General features: G+C 32.5%; 1 protein-coding gene across 1 annotated transcript; it reads right to left on the bottom strand.

The window, feature by feature from the left end:
- Nucleotides 1-4,131: 4,131 nt before the first annotated feature.
- LOC143084288 (matrilin-1-like) lies at nt 4,132-15,731 on the bottom strand. The gene is made up of 4 exons (XM_076260698.1): nt 15,668-15,731; nt 12,541-12,843; nt 9,532-9,792; nt 4,132-4,172 (listed from the first exon to the last, which is right to left on the bottom strand). Exons 1-4 carry the CDS (start codon nt 15,729-15,731, stop codon nt 4,132-4,134), a joined length of 669 nt encoding a protein of 222 aa, XP_076116813.1.
- Between the last annotated feature and the right edge of the window lie 11,578 nt (nt 15,732-27,309).

The raw sequence follows: 27,309 nt of genomic DNA, 5'->3' as shown, positions 1-27,309 counted from the left end.
ATTTTGTTGTCTATCATGACATCATATCAATGTTACAATGCCTCACCTAATTGTCAGCCTATCAAAATTACTGATTCTAATGAAACATACATCTCATGTAATTTTAGAGCAAATACATTTTGTGATTTTGAGAAGCCATCTGTAATAATGTTTTAAATTAAACCAGTTTTTATAATTTATATGAACTGAAAACCACCTCATGATGTGTTTGTCCTAAAATATTCATCAATTTAAAATGATTTTCATAATTTTATACCAGATTATTGCAATCAACAGAATTTCCTTTTACAACAAGTACATTAAAAATTCGACTGAAGACAACAACTGTCATGACTTTTAACTTGAGACAGATACATGCACAGGAGGTGACATGTTATTAGGTTTGTACTAACATGAGCAACACTACATATGCAACATATCAAGCAGGATCTGCTCACCCTTCACGAGCACCTGAGATCAGCCTAGTTATTAGTGAAGATCATGTTGCTCAGTTTTTAAAAAGTTTGGAACTATTGTACATCAGCCTCCTAAATAACATGTAGCACAGGTCAGCTACTAAATCTACAAATTGTATACACACTGAAATTTAGTTGAACTGTGGAAAATTTGGATTAAATCTTTAAACCAGTTCATTCAAGTATGTGTATCTTTAAGTTTTATCCATTTGCAGGCAGCTATTGTTATTTTTGTCGAGCCTGCAACTTTTGTTGCAGAAAGCTCGACATAGGGATAGTGACCTGGCAGGGGCGACGACGTTAGCTTAATATTTCAAAAGGAAGAACACCTGGATGCTTCTTTGTATAAAGATGTTTTATGTTATGAAGTCATATGTCCATTATCCTTGACATCATGTTCATGGTTTAGTGACTACTTGGAAAAAAAAAGATTTTTAGTATTCTTAATTTTTTTCATATGAGTAATAGGATAACTATATTTGGTATGTCTGTACCTTGCAAGGGTCTTATGGGTGTCTGATAATTTTCACTAGACCTCGAGCGCATGTCATGGATCAGTGAACAAGACTATGCTTTTGTGGTTAAGACCATATCTCAGATACTATTAGCAATAGGTCTATATTTGGTGGTTATAGTTACCTTTTTGTGTTTAGGTATATTTTTCTAATACTGTATGCAATATGTCTACTATATTAAGTGTATGGAATGATTGTAATGTGTACATGTCCATCTGGAAGTTTTCATCTGACCTTGACATAATTTTCATGGTTCAGTGGTTAAAGTAAAGTTTTTGTGTTGTTTTAATACTGTGAACATGCAATAGGTCAACAATATTTGGTGTACATAAAAATGAGACCAAGGTCAAATAAAACATACCAGACTGACATATCCACCTTAAAATACTTTCATTGCTCAATGCTTTTGGTCTGTTTTTCTTATATTATGTGACTAGGTCAACTATAGTTGGTTTATCGAATGGTTTTAAGGTGTCTATGTCTGGCAATTATCATCTGACCATGACCTCATTTTCATAGTTCATTGGTCAATCTTAAGTTTTCCTTGTTTAGTTTGTTTCTTAGACACTATATGCAAAAGGTCAACTATTATATTTGAATGATTGTAAGGTATACATGTATTTTCAGTGCGGTTTATCTGACATTGACCTCATTTTCTTGGATCATTTCAAACTGATGTGATAGTTGTAGTAAAGCTTTATATTTAGGATTATTAACATAATATAAATGGTTGGTTAAGATTTGCGAGATATTTCAACATGTGCGCTCTTGTTTTGTGGTCAATGATCCCCGAACTAAGCGGTCACAAACATGGAAAACCCTTCCTCTTTGCATCTTTTATGTCAGGAGCTAGTGATTCGTTGGTTGCTGTCTACCATATTTATTTCTTCTTTTTTGTTTGAACATAAATCAGGCCGTTAGTTTTTTCTTATGAATAATTTCCCATGTTATCATGCCAGGTTTTTTTTATACATATATATTAGCTTACTACACAGAAAATTTCTACCATATAGATTTTGCGACCTGTAGTGGATTACATCCCTGCCAATTGGCAGATGGACAGTTGTCTAACTGGTAATCATACAACACCTCTTCATTCTTATATGAATAAAACGTAAGGTGTACCTATTGCAAAGAATTATAAGTCCTGATTTTACCTAATGTCTGCTAGTGACAAACATGCTGATTTTAAATTATGCTTTTAATATCGGTATCCTTATTAACTGGTGTATACCATGGACCTGTGTTACTAATATTGTGGCTTAAGGTTGAAAGAAAAGACAGACCGTAATATTTAATATATTACACAGAAATAGATACCTTTCTAAATGGGTTATATCATGTGAACATTTTGTTCTCTATTAAATATATTCACTACATATTCAGATACAATTGAGAGGATGATGTGAAGTCTGTCTTCTGTTGAAAATAGACTTTTCATAGATTTCTTTAAATATGCCCAAAAGGTTTGTAGTATTTATGAAGTATACATCACATCATCGCACATTCATTTGATAAAGATACCCGTTCACAAAACACATGGTACAAGTTATTTTGAGTAATAATACATATAACACACCTCAAATAAGTCTTAGATTAGATCTGAGGCTTATGAACGTAACCTTTAGAATCATGGCCAATTATTTTTGGTAACGGTCATCCAATATAAGTTATATGGTTCGCTACTGACCCCGTACGGATCCATAGAGGGTTAGTAAAATCCATAGGGGTTGAGGCCGGAGGCCGAGTCCCCTATGAATTTTATTCACCCTCTATGGATCCGTAAGGGGTCAGTAGTTAACCGTATAACGAATTTATCGGACGCTGGACTTTTTCTGCGGCGTTTTGTTGAAAAATAAACATATGAAACACAACACTAATAGATGACGTCGCCGCATTAACGCGTCATGAACCCCACATGAAACTTACTAACCCCATACGGTCTCATAGGGGGTCACCACGTGACGGCATTTAACCAATCACAACGTGATAATTCATCTGTGGTCCGATAATGTATATTAAGCTTTTACAATCACAAAAAAGTATCTGAAGCATAACAAAAAATATGAAAGCTGTTTGTAAATGTAAAAAAGAGGTGAAAGATACCAAAAGGACATTCGGACTCACAAGTAAAACATAAACAGACAACACCATGGATAAGAAATAAAAAGATGAATAGACAAATAATAGTACAACAAAAACAACATAGAAAACTGAAGTCTGAGTAGCATAAATCTTACAAAACACGGAGATATCATATGCTCTGATAGGGTAAGCAGATCCTGTTCCCCGTTGTGTTGCTCATGTTAGTGTAAACCCGGTAGGTCATATTCGGATAAAAGGAGAAGGGATTGTAGTCACAACATTTGAGACATACCCGCTATCATCTATTAAACGGACATTCCGTAACGGTCAACCAACTCGTGATGACGCCAATTTGATTATGAAGGTAAGCTTGTCATGTATTTTACTGTAAAATATTGTCTTTAAAAGTCTGTCATTGTCAGTTTTAGTTTTATGTAAATGTACCTGGGTAAATATTGGTTAGAATTTCAATAACAGTCAAAGTAAGAGTTTTATAAATTTTACGGACATAAATTCAATGTATTAGCTTGTATAAAAAGGTTTATGGTACACGCGTCATTAGACAGAAAACTTATCACACAAAATACGAATGAAGACATAGATGGGGCATTAGTATGGTTTATCTCAATGATTAAGCACACATAACAGGCTCTTAACCGTAATGTAATTGCTTGTCTTTGGTCAGGATGGTTTGTAAAATATTCATGCCAACGAATACAGTTACATGGCACTTTAGATCACCCCCAGTTTTTAGTAGTGTTTGGCAAGTGTTGCTTAAGTCTTTGTTTTTCTATGTTGTGTTTTGTACTATTGTTTGTCTGTTAGTTCTTTTCTTTTCAGCGATGTCTTTGTCAGTTTATTTTCGTTTTATGAGTTTGAATGTCCCTCTGGTATCTTTCGCCCCTCTTTTTCAATGTACAAGAATGATATCAGTTGATACTCTAAAAAGTGAAAACTCTATTTTGGAAATACAACGCCAAACAAACAAATGATGTTATCATTATCAACTGACAATGATAAAATGAAATATAATAATAATCAATCCAACTTTTCATGATTTCAGTTTTATTCCACAGTTACACTATATTAAGATCTCTTGATGCAGTGAGTGTGGTGCCTATAATAAATAAGAAAATATAAAAATATTTCTGTAGCAAATAGATTAATGCAAAATAAATGAAATACAAAAGTTATGTGAAACTACAACATTTAAGAGTTTCTCAGTATTTAAAGGTCGTGATTATTTCAACCTTGTTTCATTTGTGCAGAAAAGTAACCGCAGAGACATATACTAAATATTTTTGTATGACGACTAATACCTACCGTATTTCATAATGGACAATACAGTAAGGTCCACTAGAATAGTGATATGGATAACATTCAGGAACACCTAATTTCAAAATGGATTTTTGGTAAAGTTGGTGTCCTTAATTCTTAGTTTTTAGTGTTGACTATTGTTCGTCGTTTCGTTCTTTTTCTTAAGTAATAGTGTTATCCGTTTCTTCCTTACACTTTTTTGGTTTCCTTTTAATATCATTTTTTTTTTGTTTTCAATCACAATGGAAGGAGTATCATTTTTTTTAAAATATTTCAGACTATTTATTTCTTTGTCCGCGAGATAAGTCTGAGATATTATAATTAAAAACTTCTAGAGACAACTTTATTTTTTCACTACGTCAGCAGATGTTGAGAAGAAATGTTGTCTCTAAATAATGAAGGTATGTTTAGATATCGACTTCATTGTTCTAGTATATAATACATTAATTTATTCATAATCACGACGGGTGCTTTGTTTTTGGTTGTTTTTGTTTTCTAAATAGTGATATTGCATTCCATTGGTTCCCTTTTAATTTGTATAAACTTCTCAATTGTTTCGCTCGTTTGTAGTGATGTTAATGTTATATTCTAATTAAGATTTTCTTTACAGCAGTGAAACAGGTCATAAATATGTTAAAACGTGGATGTTGTTTTGTAACACAAATAGTAACTTATTGAGGTAGTAGGATTCTAAAAGCAGGTTGTTTGATGAAATCTTGATTTAGAATGCTCATAATTATATTGATAACGTTCGTTGTTATCGTTCCGTGTTTTTTTTTTTTTTTTCATTATTAAATTTATAGTTGACAAGAAAATATAATCTTTCATTATAGTTTTCCTTTATTGAAATCAAATACAAATTAACGTGGGTATTACAAATAATCGAATTTCTTTTGCACCTTACTAAATGTTGTATACCTCGATGTACTATTACCGTGAGCGTATGCAGACATGACTTCTATATTAACAAGTACTCTAACACATCTTACTTGCAATCAAAATTGTTGTACATGCTGATACTGAATTGTTTGTTTTTATATTAGTCGCATCTGGTTTTATTACTATTTAGTATTTTCATACCATTTTAATAAAATGTAGTATTTTTTTTTTAGAATTGTAATTTATTCTATATTATTATAACATATCTAAGTACTTTTTGTCATTTCATTAATTGACTATAGGAACAATACTCAATCCACTCAGAATATTTTTTTTTGTAATGTTTCACTTAAATGCATGAAATTTTAACAAATGAGAATACTAGTACCAACTAGATTTGGCTGAATTACCACATTCACTATGAGATACTATTCACCACCCACACTATGATGTACTACTGACCACACATACAATGAGATTCTACTCACCAACCACACTATGAGATACTACTTACCCACTACAACATGATACACAAATAATCACCCATAATATGACCTATTACTCACCATCCTTTTCTTTTATCCACGGCCTCGGCTACTCACTACAAACAAAAACACAAAATGTTATAAGAGCATATTCTTGTATCACAACAAGTGGACTCAATCGCTCAATGAAATATTTGGAAAGGTAAATTTCTTTATTGAACTGTTTACACAATTTTTTATTGAACTTTATTACAAATTTCTTTTTGAACCGTTTACAACTAGTTTGATGTTTCTCTCATTTAAGTTCACACTGCCGATCAGACTTTCTAGCACAATCCCGATTAAAAACGATTCAGCGACCGGGAGACTGGTCCGACTCGGTCGACAAGCATGCTCGGGTTGGTCTACCTTGCTCGTCATCGATCTAACTTTCTACCCCAGAGATTTTGATTGCAGTAAGAATCGAGAAGGTAGTCACTCGAGAAGCTGAGATCAGTAATTCGTCGAGTAGCGATCGATATGATCGAGAAAGGATCCCGTAAGGATGAGTTTAATCGGAATACAAATATTTTATTCTTCCAGTACAAGATCATCTCGACCTTTGCTTGACTAATATCCGACCTTTTCTCGATCAATGATGTCATCTTGAGTGATCTGTGTTTCAGATTAACTCGTCCAATTCTCGATCGATTCACGATCACTGCGGCTTTTATTATTTTTTTTTTATCCTAGACCAACTCGACCAATACCCGATCTCTACTCGACAAAATTCGACGACTTTTTTTTTTTTCTTTTTTTTTTATCTTTACTCGGTTATACACAAGTATGCATGCCTCCTTCAAGTTTCTGTTAAAGGGTGTGTAGTTCCAGATACGGTTTTTAGTTGAATTTGTCATGTTACTTCTATCACCATGTGACAAAAATTTAGGCATCGTCATTTCAAACACAGGTTGAGCAAACGGGTGAAAGTTTAAGTGTGTACTGCACAAAATGGATTCGGGTACTACTAAATGCCTGCTCCTTTTCGGCGGAGCAGAAAACAATCAGACGTCTTTAAAATGAGATTGTATATAACCGACCCATTGTCGTCTATCCATACGACCCATATACGATCAATTTTATCTGGTCTGGTGGAGATCGGGCTGACTTCGAGCATTGTTGATTTGGTCTAGCTAGTCGAGTAAGATTTTGTAGAGATTGTTAATTAGTCAGAAAAGTCTTATGTAATTGATTATGCAAAAAGGTATGTCATCACATGTTTTTTTCAAATATTCAATTTGTGTTTTGAGATTTTGCACATGCAAATTTGTAACTAGTATTTTCATTTGCAAGTCTTCACTATAATACTTTTTTTTTCAAATGAAAATGTGCAACTCAATTCCTATTGTTTTTTTTTTTTTTTTTATTTGTTTCATTTAAATCATGCTTTGTGATTCTCCCTACTAAAATTTCAAATCCCAATTACTTTGATCTTAAATGCATTTACATTTCCATATTTTTTCTAATTTTTTTTTATTATTTAATTTTTGCTTCTGGAGATCTGATTATGAATTACTCTTCTAAGATTTTGAAGAAATATAAGTTATTGAACATTTTTTTTTAAATTAACTTTGAGTTCATTTCAGGGCAATTTTACTATATATGCAATATAATATAAGCCCTATTTTCGCATGTCTCTCCAGTTACTACAATAAAGGTAAGGTATATATTGTTTTAGCTTAATCCATTCATTATACTTTAATAGGAATTAAGAAAAAATACAGACATAGTTATTGGCCAGATTTTTTACAATTATTTTAGATTGGGCCTTGTTAAATGCATGTTAAAGTCCTGTACAATCGGAAAGCGGTCGAACAGAAGTCGTAAACAGGTTCAATCAATAATTTACACCATGGTTGCATTTAAAAATGTAATCATTTACAGCTGATTACGATAACCCCATACCTGTTACACAACAAATGGATTAGTATACAAACATCACAAACAATCTTTGTCTAATTGTATCATATATTTGAATATAAAAAAATGATTAAATGATTATGCCTACTCGAGTATATGCACTTCTTCTGTATTAATGATTTACTACCTTTTATTTCATTTCTACAGGTTGTAGGCATCCCCATGGGCACTGATTGTGCCCCTTTAATATTAGACTTGTTTTTGTTATGTTACGAATCACAGTTTATGACTAAACTCAGTGAAGACCCGTCGAAATTGCATGTCATTGATAAATTTAACAACACTTGCCGTTATCTTGATGATATTTTTCGTTAAATAATCAAGACTTTTCTCAATATACTGATGAAATTTACCCCAAGGAACTTACTTTTAAAAAATCAAATTTATACGGTAATAACTGTTCTTTCCTTGATTTAGGTATTTCGGTTTTAAAAGAGAAACTCCACACTAAAATTTACGACAAAAGGGACGATTTTGTCGTTCCCTATTGTTAATTTTCCATTTTTAGACGGTGATGTTCCTTTGGCACCATCTTACGGTGTTTATATTTCACAGCTCGTTCGATATTCCCGTGTCTGTTGTGACGTTTTTGATTTTAACATACGCAATCTATGTATTACTGGTAAATTATTAAACCAGGGATATCGTTACCATAAATTACTTAAAACCTTTACTATGTCCATAGATATGAAGATTTGGTTTTGAGATTTGGTTGTACCTACAGAAAACTTATTTCAAACGGGATAGCACATCCTCATTTTTACGGAAATGTTGTTAACCGTGCCCGGAAATTTAGAAATACTCCTTGTAAACTTATCGCTCCTTTAAATAAACTTATTCTAAAAGGTGAGTAATTCAACACTGTAACAAGATCATTGAATATTGTTTTTATTGGTATAAACATTGATTTTGTTATTAGAATATTGAAAGCAAACTAAATATAACTAGTATGTTATATACATATAAACATTCATGGATCTACAATCTGTCGATAACTGTAACTTGGCATTGTACAATATCGTGTTTTTCTCTGACTGTTTATGACGTCTTTACACTCAATCCATTGGATGTTGGATGTGTACAGATTGATAGTTTAGTTTTAGATTCATGATTTCTTTTTTATTAGTTATTAGTGGCTTTGAACTAGATGTCAGATAACTGCGAGTACTCTTGGATCTGTTCCTAGTGTCTTTTTGTTGTCGGGATGTACAAGTACCCGGCCACGTCCACTTGTATTTTTGTCCATCTGATGAGTTAAGCCTTTTTTAACTAATTTTTAAAGTTCATTCTTATGTTGTACTGTTATACCACTGTCCCAGGTTAGGGGAGGGTTGGGATCCCGCTAACTTGTTTAATTTCGCCACATTATTTATGTATGTGTCTGTCCCAAGTCAGGAGCCTGTAATTCAGTGGTTGTCGTTTGTTTATGTGTTACGTATTTGTTTTTCGTTCATTTGTTTTATATAAATAAGGCCGTTAGTTTTCTCGTTTGAATTGTTTTACATTGTCATATCGGGGCCTTTTATAGCTGACTATACGGTATGGGCTTTGCTCCTAGTTGATGACAGTACGGTGACATAAAGTTGTTAATGTCTGTTTCAATTTTGGTCTCTTATGGACAGTTGTCTCATTGACAATCATACCACATCTTCGTTTTTATATATACCTTATGTACTATTATTAGTCTGTTTGTCTTTTTTTATTTTTTAGCCATAGTGTTGTCAGTTTATTTTTAATCTATGAGTTTGATTGTCCCTCTGATATCTTTCGCCCCTCTAGATCTTTTACAGATAAGACTTAACTTATAGGCAAAGATGTAAAGAAACATGACTGTACCTTTCAAAATCTTTTGTGCAATGCTTTTTCTGAACGGCCTTTTTCTCAATGCAGCAAAATTTGCTGCAGCGAAACGAAGACTTATATCATCTTCTATGCACTCGAGCTCTTTTTCGTTAATTTTTCCAATAGGAATAGAAATAATTATGCAACCTTCACCCTCATCACGTAACCTTCGAGCTGCGATACAAGTACATTGTTGGTTGTCAGACCCACCATCAGTCATAACAAGAGCGATGTTTTGTATCCCTGGTCTATCTCCTGAAAAATGATAGTTTAAAATACAGATTATTGAAAAACCAACTTATTTTCACGACTTTCGCTAGTAGAAAAAATAACGCTAAAATTAATCGTGGCGAATATGTAAATCTTGAATCTTTCGTTATTAAACTACATCAAGTCAATTAAAAATCGCGAAATGAACTAGAAAGGATAATACGCAAAATAAAGTATCAGCAAAAAAAGTTGGTTTTTAATATGTATAAACGACGAAAAAATAAACTAAATAAATAAATAAAGTTTTTCAAAGGGGCATAAGCTACGGGATATAAAAAGAATTGATTTTTTTTTGTTCAATCATTAATCAAAGTGAAATAGTGAAATAATATTCGCTTTAAAAAGCCAGTTTGGTCCAAACCTTTCGAAATAGGCTCAGAAACATCACCTATGAATTATTTATTAGCAAGTGAATAATCAGACCTCCATGAATCCGTATTTATGTGACCTTTAATATAATTCCTTGGTTAGAGATGGGTAACGCAAGAATTAGGCGTTTTCAGTTTAAAGGAAACTATAGTATTGAAAGCGAAATCATTGAAAGTCATTTGGTTGACTTATTTGATCTACAAAAACATATTCTAATACAGGTAAAATAATTATTAAAAGATATATGTTTAACCTATAATACGGAATCAAACAGACAATGATTAATACAATTGCACGAGTTCTCTATTTATTTATATCTCTATTTATGTTGATATCAGGTCACCTCGATGATTTTTAAGATGGCTCGTACACGAAAATACACGCGAAATGCTGATACATATTTTCGAGCCAATGCATTGTGTCGGGATGTATAAGTACCCGACCACGTCCACTTGTAGTTTTGCTCATCTGATGAGTTTAGCCTTTTTCAACTGATTTTTATAGTTCGTTCTTATGTTGTACTGTTATACCACTGTCCCGGGTTAGGGGGAGGGTTAGGATCCCGCTAACATGTTTAACCCCGCAACATTAGTTATGTATGTGCCTGTCCCAAGTCAGGAGCCTGTAATTCAGTGATTGTCGTTTGTTTTTTATGTTACATATTTGTTTTTCGTTAATTTTTTTTTACATAAATTAGGCCGTTAGTTTTCTCGTTTAATCTGTTTTACTTTGTCTTATTGGGGCCTTTTATAGCTGACTATGCGATATGGGCTTTGTTCATTGTTGAAGGCCGTACGGTAACCCATAGCTGTTAATGTCTGTGTCATTTTGGTCTCTTGTGGACAGTTGTATAATTGTCAATCATACCGCATCTTCTTTTTTATATTGTAAATTGTTTATTTAGGTATTTTTTTCGGTATGTCATATTCGAGAAGAGAGGACGAGATTTTGTTACGACATTAATAATATGTGAAACAGTTATTCCAAAACGATCACCCAACTCGATGGCATCCGTAAAACTTACGAATAGATGATTTTAACTTCAACACTTGGAACTCTTGATTAAAAGATTGTGAGTAGCAACCCTCTATCAAGAATACCTGATAGTAAAAATACAAGCCCTTGAAAATCGTATCAAATTGGATATTTATTCTCTGTATGCAGGCGCTGCTGGAATGTTGCTACATAAAACTGGAATGTCCACAAATAGAAGGTAGCACCCCCCCCCCCTAATACATCTAGCGAAAGAGGAATAAACAAACAGACAGCAACAGGCACAGTAATACTCATTTTACAAGAAGCCCAAGTCCGATGTTAGAATAGGTAACAGAAGAAACTAGGAGACAGATTTGTAAAAGCAGATTTGCTAGTTTCTGAATTCTTCATATTTATTTGATTTGTATAATATCGTTTAATGTTGATTTATCTGAATAAATATTGTTTAACTAAGAAACTAAGCAAAATGGCAATGCTCAACATAAATTAACGAAGGACTTCTAGTATGTAATAATATTCCAGCTGCATACCTCAATTGAACTGATTGAAAGATCATGTCTTCACCCTATGAAAATTAAGGACAATCCAGTCTGTTAGGGGTTTAGTACCAAGTCATCATGAATTATAAGAGAAGAATATAACCCGTATCACGTCAACAACTGGTTCTAGAATAAATGTGTTAATTTCCGATGCAAAGACCTTTTGAGTGAATAAATATTATCATAGTTCAAAAATGCCATCTGTAAGTCGGGTTCGTGTTGCTTAGTACTTAGTTTTCTATGTTCTGTCTTGTGTAACTATCATTTTTTCTGTTTGTCTTTTTACTTTTTAGCCATGCTCTTGTCAGTTTATTTTCGATGCATGAGTTTCACTGTCCCCCGGGTATCTTTCGGATCTCATTTAATGACTTGATTACAGTATCATCGGTACAGTAAAATTTGATTATTACATTGGTTGCAATTTCACTCCCTGATGTCATACAACAATAGGCGTTGTCAAGACTTTGATAACGGCGTATCAAAACAAATTGTGAATGCGTAGAATATATATATATTTCCTTACATGTTTTACATTAATTTCTTTAAAAAAAAAGCCATTTGCCAAAGTAAATAAAAGAATAACTAATTAAGGGACGACATCAAAAATTCAATGTAGGATGAAAAACTTAATTCACATAGTTTTTTTCACTGACCCCCTCCCCCCCCCCCCCCCTTTGCAACCATCGATCTTTTGATTTCGTCCCTAAAGAATTCAAATATTGAAAAATATTCAACTCGGTACCGAACAACACTGATAACTAGTGAATTGATGTGTTGTTCGTTCACTCTATCTAAACTCTCCATTAGTTATTCAATAAAGACTACTTGCCATTCTTCTTTGTAAAACTGCTCTCTCTGGCATGATCTAGTGCAAGATATGTTTTTGTTCCACCACTGCCATACGGGATCTTTTTGATAAAATGTTTAAGAACTTGTATCAAATTCAAACTTTTCAATTTTATTTCTGTTCTGAAACCTGTTGAAAATACATCTACGCCGACTTGTGTGTCTTTCTTACTGATCTTGAATTGATCTGCTATATTTGCAGCAGTGTTTTTCATGATTGTGAAATTAGCCTTTCCAATACTACCTGACGTGTCAAGAATAAACAAGACATCTGCTTGTGTCTCAACTAAAAAGAGAAAGGAAAATGTTAATTTTCACGAACGCTATCATAACTCTCAAATCGATAATCGTCTTACTAAATTTGGTACAGACTGAATAAAAAACATTACACAAACGTTCGTGAAAATTTATATCTTCAAGGCTTTGCACGATGTGAGTACAACAATAAAGTACTAATAGTTGTTCTGCATATATATCATGTATATGCGACTAAAAGTAACTATACTGGATTCGATGTTCATTTTATCATTTTATAAAATTGTGATTTGCAATATTTTGTCTTTCCATAATATGAATTTGATATTACGGAATGGTGTTTTAATAAAACTGAATATAATATAGTCATTACTAAAAGATATTTATATGGTCTTAACATTACTTGATATGTATGTGAGTTAATGTATTAATGTAGTTGGTTTATATCATGATGCCAATTCTTAAAATGGTTTTAAAGATACATGTATATAATACGGTTTAAAAATTTTACGATTTTGATGTGTTTGTTCCAATAATTGATATGGTTATCACATTACTTGATGAGGTAAAACCATGTTACCCTTTGGGGAATTTTTTTTTCAAAATCCGATGTCCATATTTTATGCACCCCAAAAAAGTGTGACCATCCATCGAGTTAGAGTTCAAATTAAAGTTCTGGTTACTGTTTGAGTTAGTCTTCAGTTTCGAGTTATAATTCAAGCCGTACTTAGAATTTAGTGTAAGCATTGAGATTAGAGTTTAACTTCGAGTTTAAGTCGCGTTTTGAGGTAAAGTAATTGATCTTTATTTTTTGGCTCTAAAATATGTTATATAGGAATAGAAAAAAAGGTAACTTCTGAATTATATAAGGCTATATGTTCAAATCAAGGTGATTTTTTGCAACATTAACTGGTATATTATTGAATGAACTAGTATAAGACTTCGTAGCAAAGAGAACTTTTTTTTAGCTTTTTTGGTCAGATCTAAAATACTGTGAGAAAGATTTCCATTATTTTTAATCAACATTCCTAAACAAAATCTTTATTTGTTTCTGAAATTGGAATATATTTGCATGTTGCAAATGAGTTAGCTGTTTGGGAACAGTTCCGCTTTAAAATCATAGTTTAAGTTTTATTTACATTTACACTTAATTGCCAATTATTACCAAAAACACTTAAATTGTTTATAAACTACTTTTTTTTGTAATCCCTTATAAGCTTTAAATATTACAAGAAGAGCATCTGCTAATAGGAGAGAGTTAATATTAAAAGAACATAATGTTACTGGATCTGAATTTATTTAATCTAATTTGGTGATTACATCTTTAAAAAAAAAGGTCGGACTCAATAAATCCCTTTGTTTCCTCTCTCTTGAAAAATTAAAATATCTAGAAAATTGACTTTTATATTTAATTGAAGATTCTGTTTTATGATTTTTCTCTTGTATTTCACTGAAAAGTTTCCCAAATTTCTAAACAAAGCGCCATTCCATAATTATACTATTTCTCTTTAGAAAATTATATTTGTAGAATGAAAGCTTTAATTCATATCTTTCGTTTCATTCATAAAAATATTATGGCTTTGTCCAATTTACAGTTTGTTGGTCAATTGTAGCACATGTGCGTTATACAAGAAATTAATCTATTCTTTATTACACTGACTATATGTTAATTTAAAATGCATTCCGATCATGAACGTACTGGTTTGCTGTCTTTATGTAACTTCTGTATGTGTCTGAGGTTATGAATAAAATCTTGAATCTTGAGCAAATTTAAATTATATATTATCAAGTATGGGTTCGGAATTGTGATATTCATTTCTATATTCTTAAAATTTTAAGGCATTTGTTTTCCATTTTTCTTAACTTATGTTGCCCATTAATCTCAAGATGATTGACTCTAACATATCCAGACCCTCAAATTATAAAAAAAATAGTTTAAAAACTTTGTATCTACTGTTGAAAAAAAAATTAAAAGCGTAATGATTAATTCTTAAGGGCTTGCGATACAGTTACAGGGGTGGTAATGACGTAGTTAACGTAAATTGTTGTTTTCGCGACGTCAAACTGACTTATCGGGGGGGGGGGGGTCAGTTTTCGACTGATTTTTATCATTCAAACTTAAAAACGAGTTCATGGACCCTCTTTTTTTAAAATGCCATTTGGTTTAATAACGTTAGAAGATAATGTGTGCCAATTTTTACAAAAAGTGCATTTTTTTTACATTTGATACATATACAGCAAAAAGAAACACGTTTGTGTTCTACATTCGTGAACATTTGATGAATATGAGTTATTTAAAAAAGAAATTGCACAAATTTAAAAGACAATTATGTAAAACAGAATTTACGAAAAACTTTACCAAAAAAAAACCAGAAAAGTAATGTATTTCTGTCGAAAGGAAAAATACGTCCACAAATCCGAATTTTGAGCAAATATATAAAATTTGGACCTAATTTTACTCAAAAAGTAGCACATAAAGGTATCATTACATATTTGAATAAATTAGGCAAATTGTCAGTAAAATTTCAATATGGGATCAAAACTGTATCGTATGTCCTTAACAGGTCATGGAAGATCAGAAGAAAGATAAAAGAAAGATAAAAACTAACCACGATTTCTCAATCTTCTAGACCTTCGTGGACCAAATATTGTCGAGGTGGTTCTACTTTGTACGTAAAATTAAAAAAAATTGTGTGTGTAGGCGTAGGTGTACTTGTGTGTAAAAAGGATGGCCTGATTGTACTTCTTTTGCCTAAACAGTACATTTTTAACATATTTTTTTATTGACGGTAAACGAGATTATAAGTAGTATAGATACCTGATTGAGTATGTATACAACTTTGTGTTATACTTACGTAATTGCAGACTCGGTTTGACCACTAGTAACAAACAAATTAGGTTTGTTATCAATATCCTCATGATCACGAGTTATAACACTGCAATAGAATAATTGTTTGCATTATAAACTCTAGGACATCAAAGTTTCTTAAACAATTTGCATCTTCTACTCTCAAAAAGTTCTGATTTCTCAAAAATCCAAGTAATTGTCAAGTATGAAGGTGTATTGAGTAACCTGGTGGAACCACCTCTCAACATTCAGTGTAGCTATTACTTTGACCAAGTTGTGAGTTTATTATAAAATGCCATAAGTCGAAAAAAGACAGACAAATAATGACCAAAAAGACGAAATTTTAACGTATTTGGTGTTCAAACATTGGACTTAAGCAAAGCTACTAACATAATCATACCTAAAGTTTAAAAACTTTTAGCTTTGCACAGTATTCCGCAAGCAAAATTGAGAAATCGGCTTCAGTTATTATTCAATAGAGCTTTTATCAAAACATAACAATATATTCTATGTTTTAGTAATGAACTTATATCAAGCTTCGGGCGAATAACATTGCAATGCTATGCATTATATTACAATTACTTTGACAAAAGCATGCATTAAATTACAACTACATGCATTTACCAAAGTTATGCATTATATATTACAATTACGTTTGCAAAGTAATGCATTGAAAAACACAAATCATTTTGAAAGGATATTATTAACAACAATCAACAATTTTGAAAAACAACATGAGGTCACAAAAGATGCTAGCATATGCAATAACTGTTCTGTTTTTAAGTAACAAGTAAAAAGTATATTCATTACAAAAATTGCATTTATAAAATCATAGGGGTTTCAAGGTAAACATCTCTGGGTTTTCTCTAAACAGAGATTACAGAGATAAAGTTTTATTTCTTTTTTAACTATGTTTACTTCATTTTTATTAATATACATTAAATTTTTGTTTTATTTATTCCAATTAAAAATATATATGCAAATTGTTTCTTAATTATATAATAAACAAAGAGCTTAATTTATGACTTATTTTAATTTAACGCTCGTGCATGCTCACACTATACAGGAGTTTTGGTTTCATGTTTTAGGTTGAAAAATAAGTTATTAGTTTTTTGGTTGAATCAGTGAACGAAAATATTCACATTTGTTCACTTTCAATGTTAACATTCTTTTCCTTCAAATGAATGAACACGTCTAATGCATGCTTAACAAATCTATAGTTGAGGGGTCAAATCGAACGTCACATAAATACGGAACAAATGAGGTCGAATTATTTACTTGCAAGTGAATATTTGTTAAGTGATGTTTCTTAGGGTACTTTGACAAATTGAACTAAACTGGCTGATAAAAGTTAATCATTATTTTACTATTTTGCTTTTATAAATGATGAAACGAAAAAAAAAAATGTTCTATATCTCATAGCTAATGGCCCTTTAAAACACATTGTATACAAAGTTGATTTTGATTTTGATTTTTTTTCCGGATAGTTTTTTTTTAAGCGTGTTTTCCTCGAGTATTTGAAGTTGTGGGTTTAAATCCTGGACGAGTCAATCTTCGAATTTTCGAATTTGAATAAAAAAAATTGATTTGCTGCTCCTCCACAAGGCACACGACATTTATTATTTAGAGCATACACTGGTCTACTTGGAGTCAGAATAAGGTGTCTACGTAGGCTGACATCGCTTAATGTGGACTGTTACCTTGTGAAAAGGAAGTAAAGAATAGACGTGCATCAGTGCTGATTTAATTAGTCATTTCTTTTACGTCAAAACAGAGACATGATCAAAACATCTAAACGCTCACATTCGGAGATGGTTACTATCATGAAGACAATTTAAGAACGACAACGATGCATTTGAATTTGATGCGACTGTCGTACAAGCGAGAGGTTTGGCGCTATCAAACCAGGTTCAATCCACCGATTTCTACATTTGAAAATGCCTGTACCTTGTCAGGAATATGATAGTTGTTGTCTATTCGTTTGATGTGTTTTATCATTAGATTTTGCCATTTGATAAGGGACTTTCCGTTTTGAATTTTCCTCATCAGATGGATACACAAATGAATACATCTAACACAAACACAAAGTGGATGTGATGATAAGCCGGATTTTAAACACACTGTTCTTATTCTAAGCCGACCAGTTTATGCTCTTTGTCAATATAAATATCGCATATATTTAGCATAGGAGCAGAATAAACAATCTTCAGATTTAACCCGTCTGAGATTCAAACAGATGACATTAACAACAAGACACCACGTGAAAACACTGCCGTCTAGGACTTGGTTAAATTTGCATATAGTTTGATTTATTCTACTATGATTTAAATGGTATTTTTGTGTCTTTAATTTTTCATATCATGAAGATATTAACAGACAATAAAGATAGAAAAGCATATTTTTTTCCCGTATATAATTGTAAATAAATTAAATATTCTGTGATAAAGTCGTAGCAAAATAAGAATTAATAACCCTTCCTTAAAATATGTTAACATTTATCGTTTTGTCATTCGGTATGTGTTTTTTTTTTCTTCACTTTATATATGATATATAGCTTGAAAACGTGGTATAAAAATTACGTAGCATGCGCAAAATAATGTTCCATATGCAAAAATAGTATTTTAGCTCTGTCAGTAATGTTAAGCTTAATTCTAGGTAAGACGATCAATTTAAGATAATATGTCTATCTGCAATTCAACATGTTCCGTCTTTTTAAAAAAAATGCATATGGCATAAAATCGGATTTAAAGAGCATCAATTATATTCTTATTAATAATAAATAATGGTAAAAAATGCATCAGGTTCAATGCATATCATATTATAAGATAAGGAAGTGGTAACATAAACTTTTCTAAACAAAATAAGGATATGTATGCATAAAATCTCGTAACAGTTTGAAATAAATCTCCACTCAGAAAGTTAAGTGTTTCTTTTATGAAGTTTTTCACAGAATCAAAGGTTATAATGATACGTTCAGCTTCTTGTTTCGTGTTGAATTCCATATTATATCGGCCTCAGATATTTGTTGTAAGGTACTTAAATCATCTACTAAACTATTTGGGTGACATTTAAAGTTTAAGCAAGTATATATTATCACGTCCGTAACACATACTTATGGGAACGGATTTCCATTTTCTTTGTTGTTTTTTTTCTTTTTTTTTCAATTTTTATTTAGTAATTATTCTTTAATTTTAACATATTTTGACTTGTTCTTGTTCCTATCTAAATGATGTTACTTTAAAGTTGTATGCCGTTGATGCCACTTTATTCTTATTTAAGTGACAAACAAGAACAGAAGTGCATATATATATTAAAAATTCAACATTTCCGTAGCGCTTGTGGTCTGTAATGAAATGATTTATGTACTTCGGATTAATTTAAAAGATGCAAAAGGTTTCGTTTTTGTTACTTGTGTTTGTGCTTTGTATAAAACTGATGAGGAAAGCCCTTTTAACTGCATTTTGTAGATAATCTAGTTTATAATGAAATAAAGCATTACGATAAATAAAGATATATAGTACAGACAATACATAGAAATTTATTGATAGCATTTATTCAATGAAAGTTGAATACGATAAACTTTTCTGAATTTTTTGCATGATTGTTAAATTAATGCAGACGCAACATGCGCAACGTAAATAAGTGTTATGTGCAATTCATGTCTGCAGTGGCAGCATCCGTTTCTTACTCAATCCGTTTCATACTAAAATGCACTAAAAGCAATGCAATGCTTTTCTAACACTAGTAGTAGGTTGTTGAAAGTTATTTTTTCAAAGCTAGTAAGATGTTTGATTAAAATGTCGATTTTTTAAATGTGTTTGAATGCTTTACTTAATGTGTGTTTTTTTTCAAATATCATTTTAATATTTATGCATTGTAAAAATGTTAAAAAAAAAAATACATACTTTTAGAGACTTCGTATTCAGTAAAGAATATCAATTTTAATATGTACAGTTTTGTACAATTGTCTTAAAGAAGACCTATTTGTTTAGGGATTTTATTATCAAATTGCATGTTTCTATATTTATTTTTTTATTTCTAAGAGAGGGACGAAAGATACGAGAGGGAGAGTCAATTTATAGATAGAAAATAAACTGACAACGCCATGGCTAAAAATAAAAAGACATACACTCCTCAGAGAGTCATATAGTAAACAAGCATATCACAACCACATCAAAGCTTAAGGCTTCTTCTGAACATTTGAAGGTCCCTACTATGTATTGGCTACCTAAACTACACAAAAAACCATTTAAATATCGTTTCGGGCTTTTGATGGTCCTTTTGATTCTGTTAATAGTTTTGATTTTTCCACACTATCTTATTAAACAAAAGTTTTCCTATTTAATTAAATGGTCGTTTGGTAAAGCTGAATGTAGATATATTTGCTGCAACTCATTTAAAGCCTTCTTCTCTAATGAGAAAGGTAAATATGCTAGATATACTTACTGGAGGTGTGATGAGATGATTGAAGCTGTTCATTTTCTCCTTGATAATATTTATGTACGTTTCGGCAACAAAGTTTATCGACAGGTTGTAGGTATCCCCATGGGCACTAATTGTGCCCCTTTAATAGCAGACTTGTTTTTGTACTGTTACGACTCACAGTTCATGACTAAACTCAGTAAAGACCCGTCGAAATTGCATTTAATTGATAAATTCAACAACACTTACCGTTATCTTGATGATATTTTTTCGTTAAATAATCAAGAATTTTCTCAATATACTGCTGAAATTTACCCAAAGGAACTTACTTTAAATAAATCAAATGTATTCGGTAATAACTGTCCTTTCCTGGATTTAGATATTTCGGTTTTAAACGGGAAACTCCACACTAAAATTTACGACAAAAGAGACGATTTTTTGTTCCCTATTGTTAATTTTCCATTTTTAGATGGTGATGTCCCTTTGGCACCATCTTACGGTGTTTATATTTCACAACCTGTTCGCTATGCTCGTGTCTGTTGTGACGTTTTTTATTTTAACGAAAGCAACCTATGTATTACTGGTAAATTATTAAACCAGGGATATCGTTACCATAAATTACTTAAAACCTTTACTAAATTTTTCCATAGATATAAAGATTTGGTTTTGAAGTTTGGTTGTGCCTGTAGAAAACTTATTTCAAACGGGATAGCACATCCTCACTTTTACGGACATGTTGTTAACCGTGCCCGGAAATTTAGAAATGATCCATGTAAACTTGTCGCTCCTTTCAATAAACTTATTCTAAAAGGTTACCTATTCAACACTGTAATAAGATCATTGAATATTGTTTTTATTGGTATAAATATTGATTTTGTTATCAGTAAATTAAAAGCTAACTAAATTTTACTAGTATGTTATATGCATATACATATTCATGGATCTACAATCTGTTGATACCTGTAACTTGGCATTGCACAAGGTCATGTTTTTCTCTGGCTGTTTATGACGTCTTTACACTGAATCCATTGGATGTTGGATGTGTACGGATTGACAGTTTAGTCTTAGATGCATGATTTTTTTATTAGTTGTTAATGGCTTTGAACTAGCTGTCAGATAACTGCGAGTTTTCTCAGATCTGTTCTTTGTGTCTTTTTGTGTCGGGGTGTATAAGTACCGGGCCACGTCCACTTGTATGTTTGTCCATCTGATGAGTTAAAGCCTTTTTCAACTGATTTTTATAGTTCGTTCTTATGTTGTACTGTTATACCACTGTCCCAGGTTAGGGGGAGGGTTGGGATCCCGCTAACATGTTTAACCCCGCCACATTATTTATGTATGTGCCTGTCCCAAGTCAGGAGCCTGTAATTCAGTGGTTGTCGTTTGTTTATGTGTTACATATTTGATTTTCGTTCATTTTTTTACATAAATAAGGCCGTTAGTTTTCTCGTTTGAATTGTTTTACATTGTCTTATCGGGGCCTTTTATAGCTGACTATGCGGTATGGGCTTTGCTCATTGTTGAAGGCCGTACGGTGACCTATAGTTGTTAATGTCTGTGTCATTTTGGTCTTTTGTGGATAGTTGTCTCCTTGGCAATCATACCACATCTTCTTTTTTATAAATAATAGTACAGAATACACAACATAGTAAACTAAATATATATTGCACAGTCAGCAATACGAACCCTTCTAAATGGGTTATCTCAATTCAACATTTGGTATTCTATTAAATACAATTACAAAAGAGGTCGACGTAGAGCTGGACACCTGGTTTTTTTATTTATTGAAAAAATCGCATTTTGATAGATTTCCTTAGACATGAACCGAAGGTGTATTGTGTTTATGACGTATACACCAAATATCCGCATATTCATCTGATAAATTTGACACCCGTTTACACAAGTTATTTTGAGTAAAACATATACATAAAGATAACAGTAGTATACCACTGTTCAACAGTAATACATCGATTAAGCGAAAAAGAAAAAAAAATCAGGATAACCAACCAAAACCGAGGAAAACACATCAGCTATAAGATGAAAGCACATATGTCTAGGATTGGATTTAAGTCGGATGTCTCCTTTGGAATCATTACCAAATATTTTTGTAACGGGCACCCAATGTATACTATGCTTCTTCAAACATTATTAAAAGGATCTGGAGCATAACTTCAAAATATGAAAGTTATTCGAGAATATAAAAGAGAGGCTAAAGATACCAAATGCCCAATTGAACTCATAAGTTAAAAATAAACTGACAACGCCATGGCTACAGAAAAGAAAAAGACCAACAGACAAACAATAGTACACAAAACACAACATAAAACACTACAGACTGATCAACACAACTCCAAACAAAATCCCAGGTGCTTTGGAAGGGTAGGCAGATTTTTCTCCAACATACAAAGGAATTTATCAACGAACAATGATTAAATTTAAAGTAAAAAGACGAATTACAATAAACCATGATCGGGATGGTCTATCATTAATTGTTATTATTGATTTTAGCTTTATAGATTCGTCAGGCCACAAAACCAGGTTCAACCCACCATTTTTTCCTTTAAAAATGTCCTGTACCAAGTCAGGAATATGGCCATTGTTATATTATGGTTCGTTTCTGTGTGTGTTACATTTTAATGTTGCGTCGTTTGTTTTCTCTTATTTTTTAGTGTAATTTCACATTGCGATAAGACGTGTCACGGTACTTATCCATCCCAAATTCATGTATTTGGTTTTGATGTTATATTTGTTATTCTCGTGGGATTTTGTCTGATGATTGGTCCGTTTCTGTGTATGTTACATTTTAGTGTTGTGTCGTTGTTCTCCTCTTATATCTAATGCGTTTCCCTCGGTTTTAGTTTGTTACCTCGATTTTGTTTTTTGTCCATGGATTTATGAGTTTTGAACAGCGGTATACTACTGTTGCCTTTATTTAATATAGATGCAATTATTTTTAAACTTTTTTGGATTCGAGCGTCACTGATGAGTCTTTTGTAGACGAAACGCGCGTCTGGCGTATATACAAAATTTAGTCCTGGTATCTATGATGAGTTTATTTAAAAAATAGGAGCATATTGAAAGGTTAAATAAAGTTGTCTTGATAAATTTGAATAATAACACTGCCGGATAGACTTCTTTGGTTAGGGTTTGTTAATAAAATAATCAAATTTCATACGAATTAATGAAAATACAATAATTATCAAACCAAACTTTCATGACTTAAATTTTATTCCACAGTTACACTGTATAAGATCACTTCTTGAAGGGACTACGGTACCTAGAATAAACAAGAAAATGTAATTCTATAAATAAAATTATACATTGTATAGATGAATAAATGCTAGATAAAACAAAAAAAAAAAACGTTCTGTTATCTACTAAATTTAAGAGTTTCTTGGTATTTCAGAGTCATGCTTATTCTTACTGTTGGTGAAGAAAGTAATATAAAAGACATATAAATCATATTTTTGTATGACGACTATTTTCTATCGTATTCGAAATGGACAATACAGTAAGATCCACTTATATAGTAGTACGGCTAACCTTTCAGGAACACCTAATTTCACAATAGGTGTTTGGTTTAGCTGGTATCTTTAATTGTCAGTATTGACCATTGACTGTCGTTTCGTTCTTTTCCTTTTGACAATGGTGATGTCCGTTTTCTCCAAACACTGTTTTTAATTCGTTTTAATCCACTATTTCTTATTTTCAAATACAGAGGAATGAATATGATTTTAAAACAAAAAAATATTTTAGACTATTTATTTCTTATTCCGCGAGATACGTCGTAGATATTATAATTAAAAAAACATCCAAAGACAACTTTATTTGTTCACTACTTCAGCTGATGTTGAGAAGAAATGTTGTCTCTAAATAATGAAGATATGTTTAAATATAGACTTCATTTTTCTAATTTACACTGCAACAATTTATACATAATGAGACGACGGGTACTTTGTTTTTCTTTTCTTCTAAATAGTGATAGTGCATGCCATTGGTTCCCTTTTAATGTGTATAAACTTCTCAATTGTTTCGCTCGTTTGTAGCGATGTTAATCTTATTAAGATTTTCTTTACAGCAGTGAAATGGTACATGAGATAAATATGTTCAAACTATTATATTGTTGTGTCACAAATTTTGAAACCTATTGAGGTAGTATGACTCTAAAAGCAAGTTTTCAGTTGATAAAAGTAGTTATCAAACGTACCAGGGTTATACAAAAAAGTAAAACAAAAATACTGAACTCCGGGGGAAATTCAAAACGGAATGTCCCTAATTAAATGGCAAAATAAAATGGTAAAACACATCCAACGAATGGACAACAACTGTCATATTCCTGACTTGGTAAAGGCATTTTCAAATGTAGGAAATGATGGATTGAACCTGGTTTTATAGCGCTAAACCTCTCAATTGTATAATAGTTGCAGACATAATAGGTAAAATTGTCAAAATAGGGGTACATCATGTCACAATCTCAATCAGAACAAAAACAAAAAAATATTTAACCAAGAAGCACTAAGAAGCTTATGTTTTTCTCTGACTGTTTATGACGTTTTTACACTAAATCCATTGGATGTTTGATGTGTACGGCTTGATAATGTAGTCTTAGATGCACGATTTTTTTTATTAGTTGTTAGTGGTTTTGAACAAGCTGTCAGTTTATAACTGCGAGATCTTTCAAATCTGTACCTAGTGTCTTTATATTGTTGGGATGTACATGTATCCGGCAACGTCTACTTGTATTTCTACCCATCTGGTGAGTTAAGCCTTTTTCAACTAATATTTATAGTTCATTCTTATGTTGTACTGTTATACCACTGTCCTAGGTTAGGTTATACTGAGAGATGGTTAGCTGATTGCGTTCAGTGTTTTTTCTTTTTTTTAAATTTAAAATTACTTATTTATAGTTTATATACACCCACACTATGATAAAATATTCACCATTCACACTATGAGATACTACTAACCACACACACTATCAGATACTACTAACCACACACACTATGAGATACTACTAACCACACACACTATCAGATACTGCTAACCACCCACACTATGAGATACTGCTAACCACACACTATGAGATACTACTAACCACACACACTATGAGATACTGCTAACAACCCACACTATGAGATACTGCTAACCACACACACTATCAGATACTACTAACCACACACACTATGAGATAATATTCACCACCCACACTACGAGATACTACTATCCACCCACACTATGAGATACTGCTAACCACCAACACTATGAGATATTGCTAACAACCCACACTATGAGATACTACTAACCACCCACACTATGAGATACTGCTAACAACACACACTATGAGATACTGCTAACAACCCACACTATGAGATACTGCTAACCACACACACTATGGGATACTGCTAACAATCCAGACTATGAGATAGTACTAACCACACACACTATGAGATACACCTAACCACACACACTATGAGACACTACTAACCACACACACTATGAGATACTGCTAACAACCCACACTATGAGATACTGCTAACCACAAACACTATGAGATACTGCTAACAACCCACACTATGAGATACTGCTAACCACACACACTATGAGATACTGCTAACCACAAACACTATGAGATACTGCTAACAACCCATACTATGAGATAATGCTAACCACAAACACTATGAGATACTGCTAACAACCCACACTATGCGATACTGCTAACAACACACACTATGAGATACTGCTAAAAACCCAAACTATGAGATAATATTCACCACCCACACTATGAGATACTGCTAACCACACACACTATAAGATACTGCTAACCACACACACTATGAGATACTGCTTACAATCCACACTATGAGATACGGCTACCCACACACACTATGAGATACTGCTAACCACACACACTATGAGATACTGCTAACAACCCACACTATGAGATACTACTAACCACACACACTATCAGATACTGCTAACAACCCACACTATGAGATACTACTAACCACACACACTATCAGATACTGCTAACCACACACACTATGAGATACTCCTAACAACCCACACTGTGAGATACTCCTAACCACACACACTATGAGATACTGCTAACAACCCACACTATGAGATACTACTAACCACACACACTATGAGATACTACTAACCACACACACTATGATATACTACTAACCACACACACTATGAGATACTGCTAAAAACCCAAACTATGAGATACTACTAACCACACACACTATGAGATACTGCTAACAACCCACACTATGAGATACTGCTAACCACACACACTATGAGATACTGCTAACAACCCACACTATGAGATACTGCTAACCACACACACTATGAGATACTGCTAACCACAAACACTATGAGATACTGCTAACAACCCACACTATGAGATACTGCTAACCACAAACACTATGAGATACTGCTAACAACACACACTATGAGATACTGATAACAACACACACTATGAGATACTGCTAAAAACCCAAACTATGAGATAATATTCACCACCCACACTATGAGATACTGCTAACAACCCACACTATGAGATACTGCTAACCACAAACACTATGAGATACTGCTAACCACACACACTATGAGATACTGCTCACAACCCACACCATGAGATTCTGCTACCCACACACACTATGAGATACTGCTAACCACACACTCTTTGAGATACTCCTAACCACACATACTATCAGATACTGCTAACAACCCACATTATGAGATACTATTAACCACACACACTATCAGATACTGCTAACAACCCACACTATGAGATACTACTAACCACACACACTATGAGATACTGCTAACCACACACACTATCAGATACTCCTAACCACACACACTATGAGATACTGCTAACAACCCACACTTTGAGATTCTTATAACAACACACACTATGAGATACTGCTAACAACCCACACTATGAGATACTACTAACCACACACACTATGACATACTGCTAACCACACACACTATGAGATAATATTCACCACCCACACTATGAGATATTGCTAACAACCCACACTATGAGATACTACTAACCACACACTCTATGAGATACTGTTAACTACCAACGCTATGAAATACTGCTAACAACCCACACTATGAGATACTACTAACCACACAAACTATGAGAGACTGTTAACCACCAACACTATGAGATAATGTTCACCACCCACACTATGAGATACTGCTAAC

Source organism: Mytilus galloprovincialis, chromosome 7 (genome assembly GCF_965363235.1).
Source record: "Mytilus galloprovincialis chromosome 7, xbMytGall1.hap1.1, whole genome shotgun sequence".
Lineage (NCBI taxonomy): Eukaryota > Metazoa > Mollusca > Bivalvia > Mytilida > Mytilidae > Mytilus > Mytilus galloprovincialis.
Note: the sequence above shows the minus strand (reverse complement) of the source record. Positions and strands in the feature narration are given on the sequence as shown.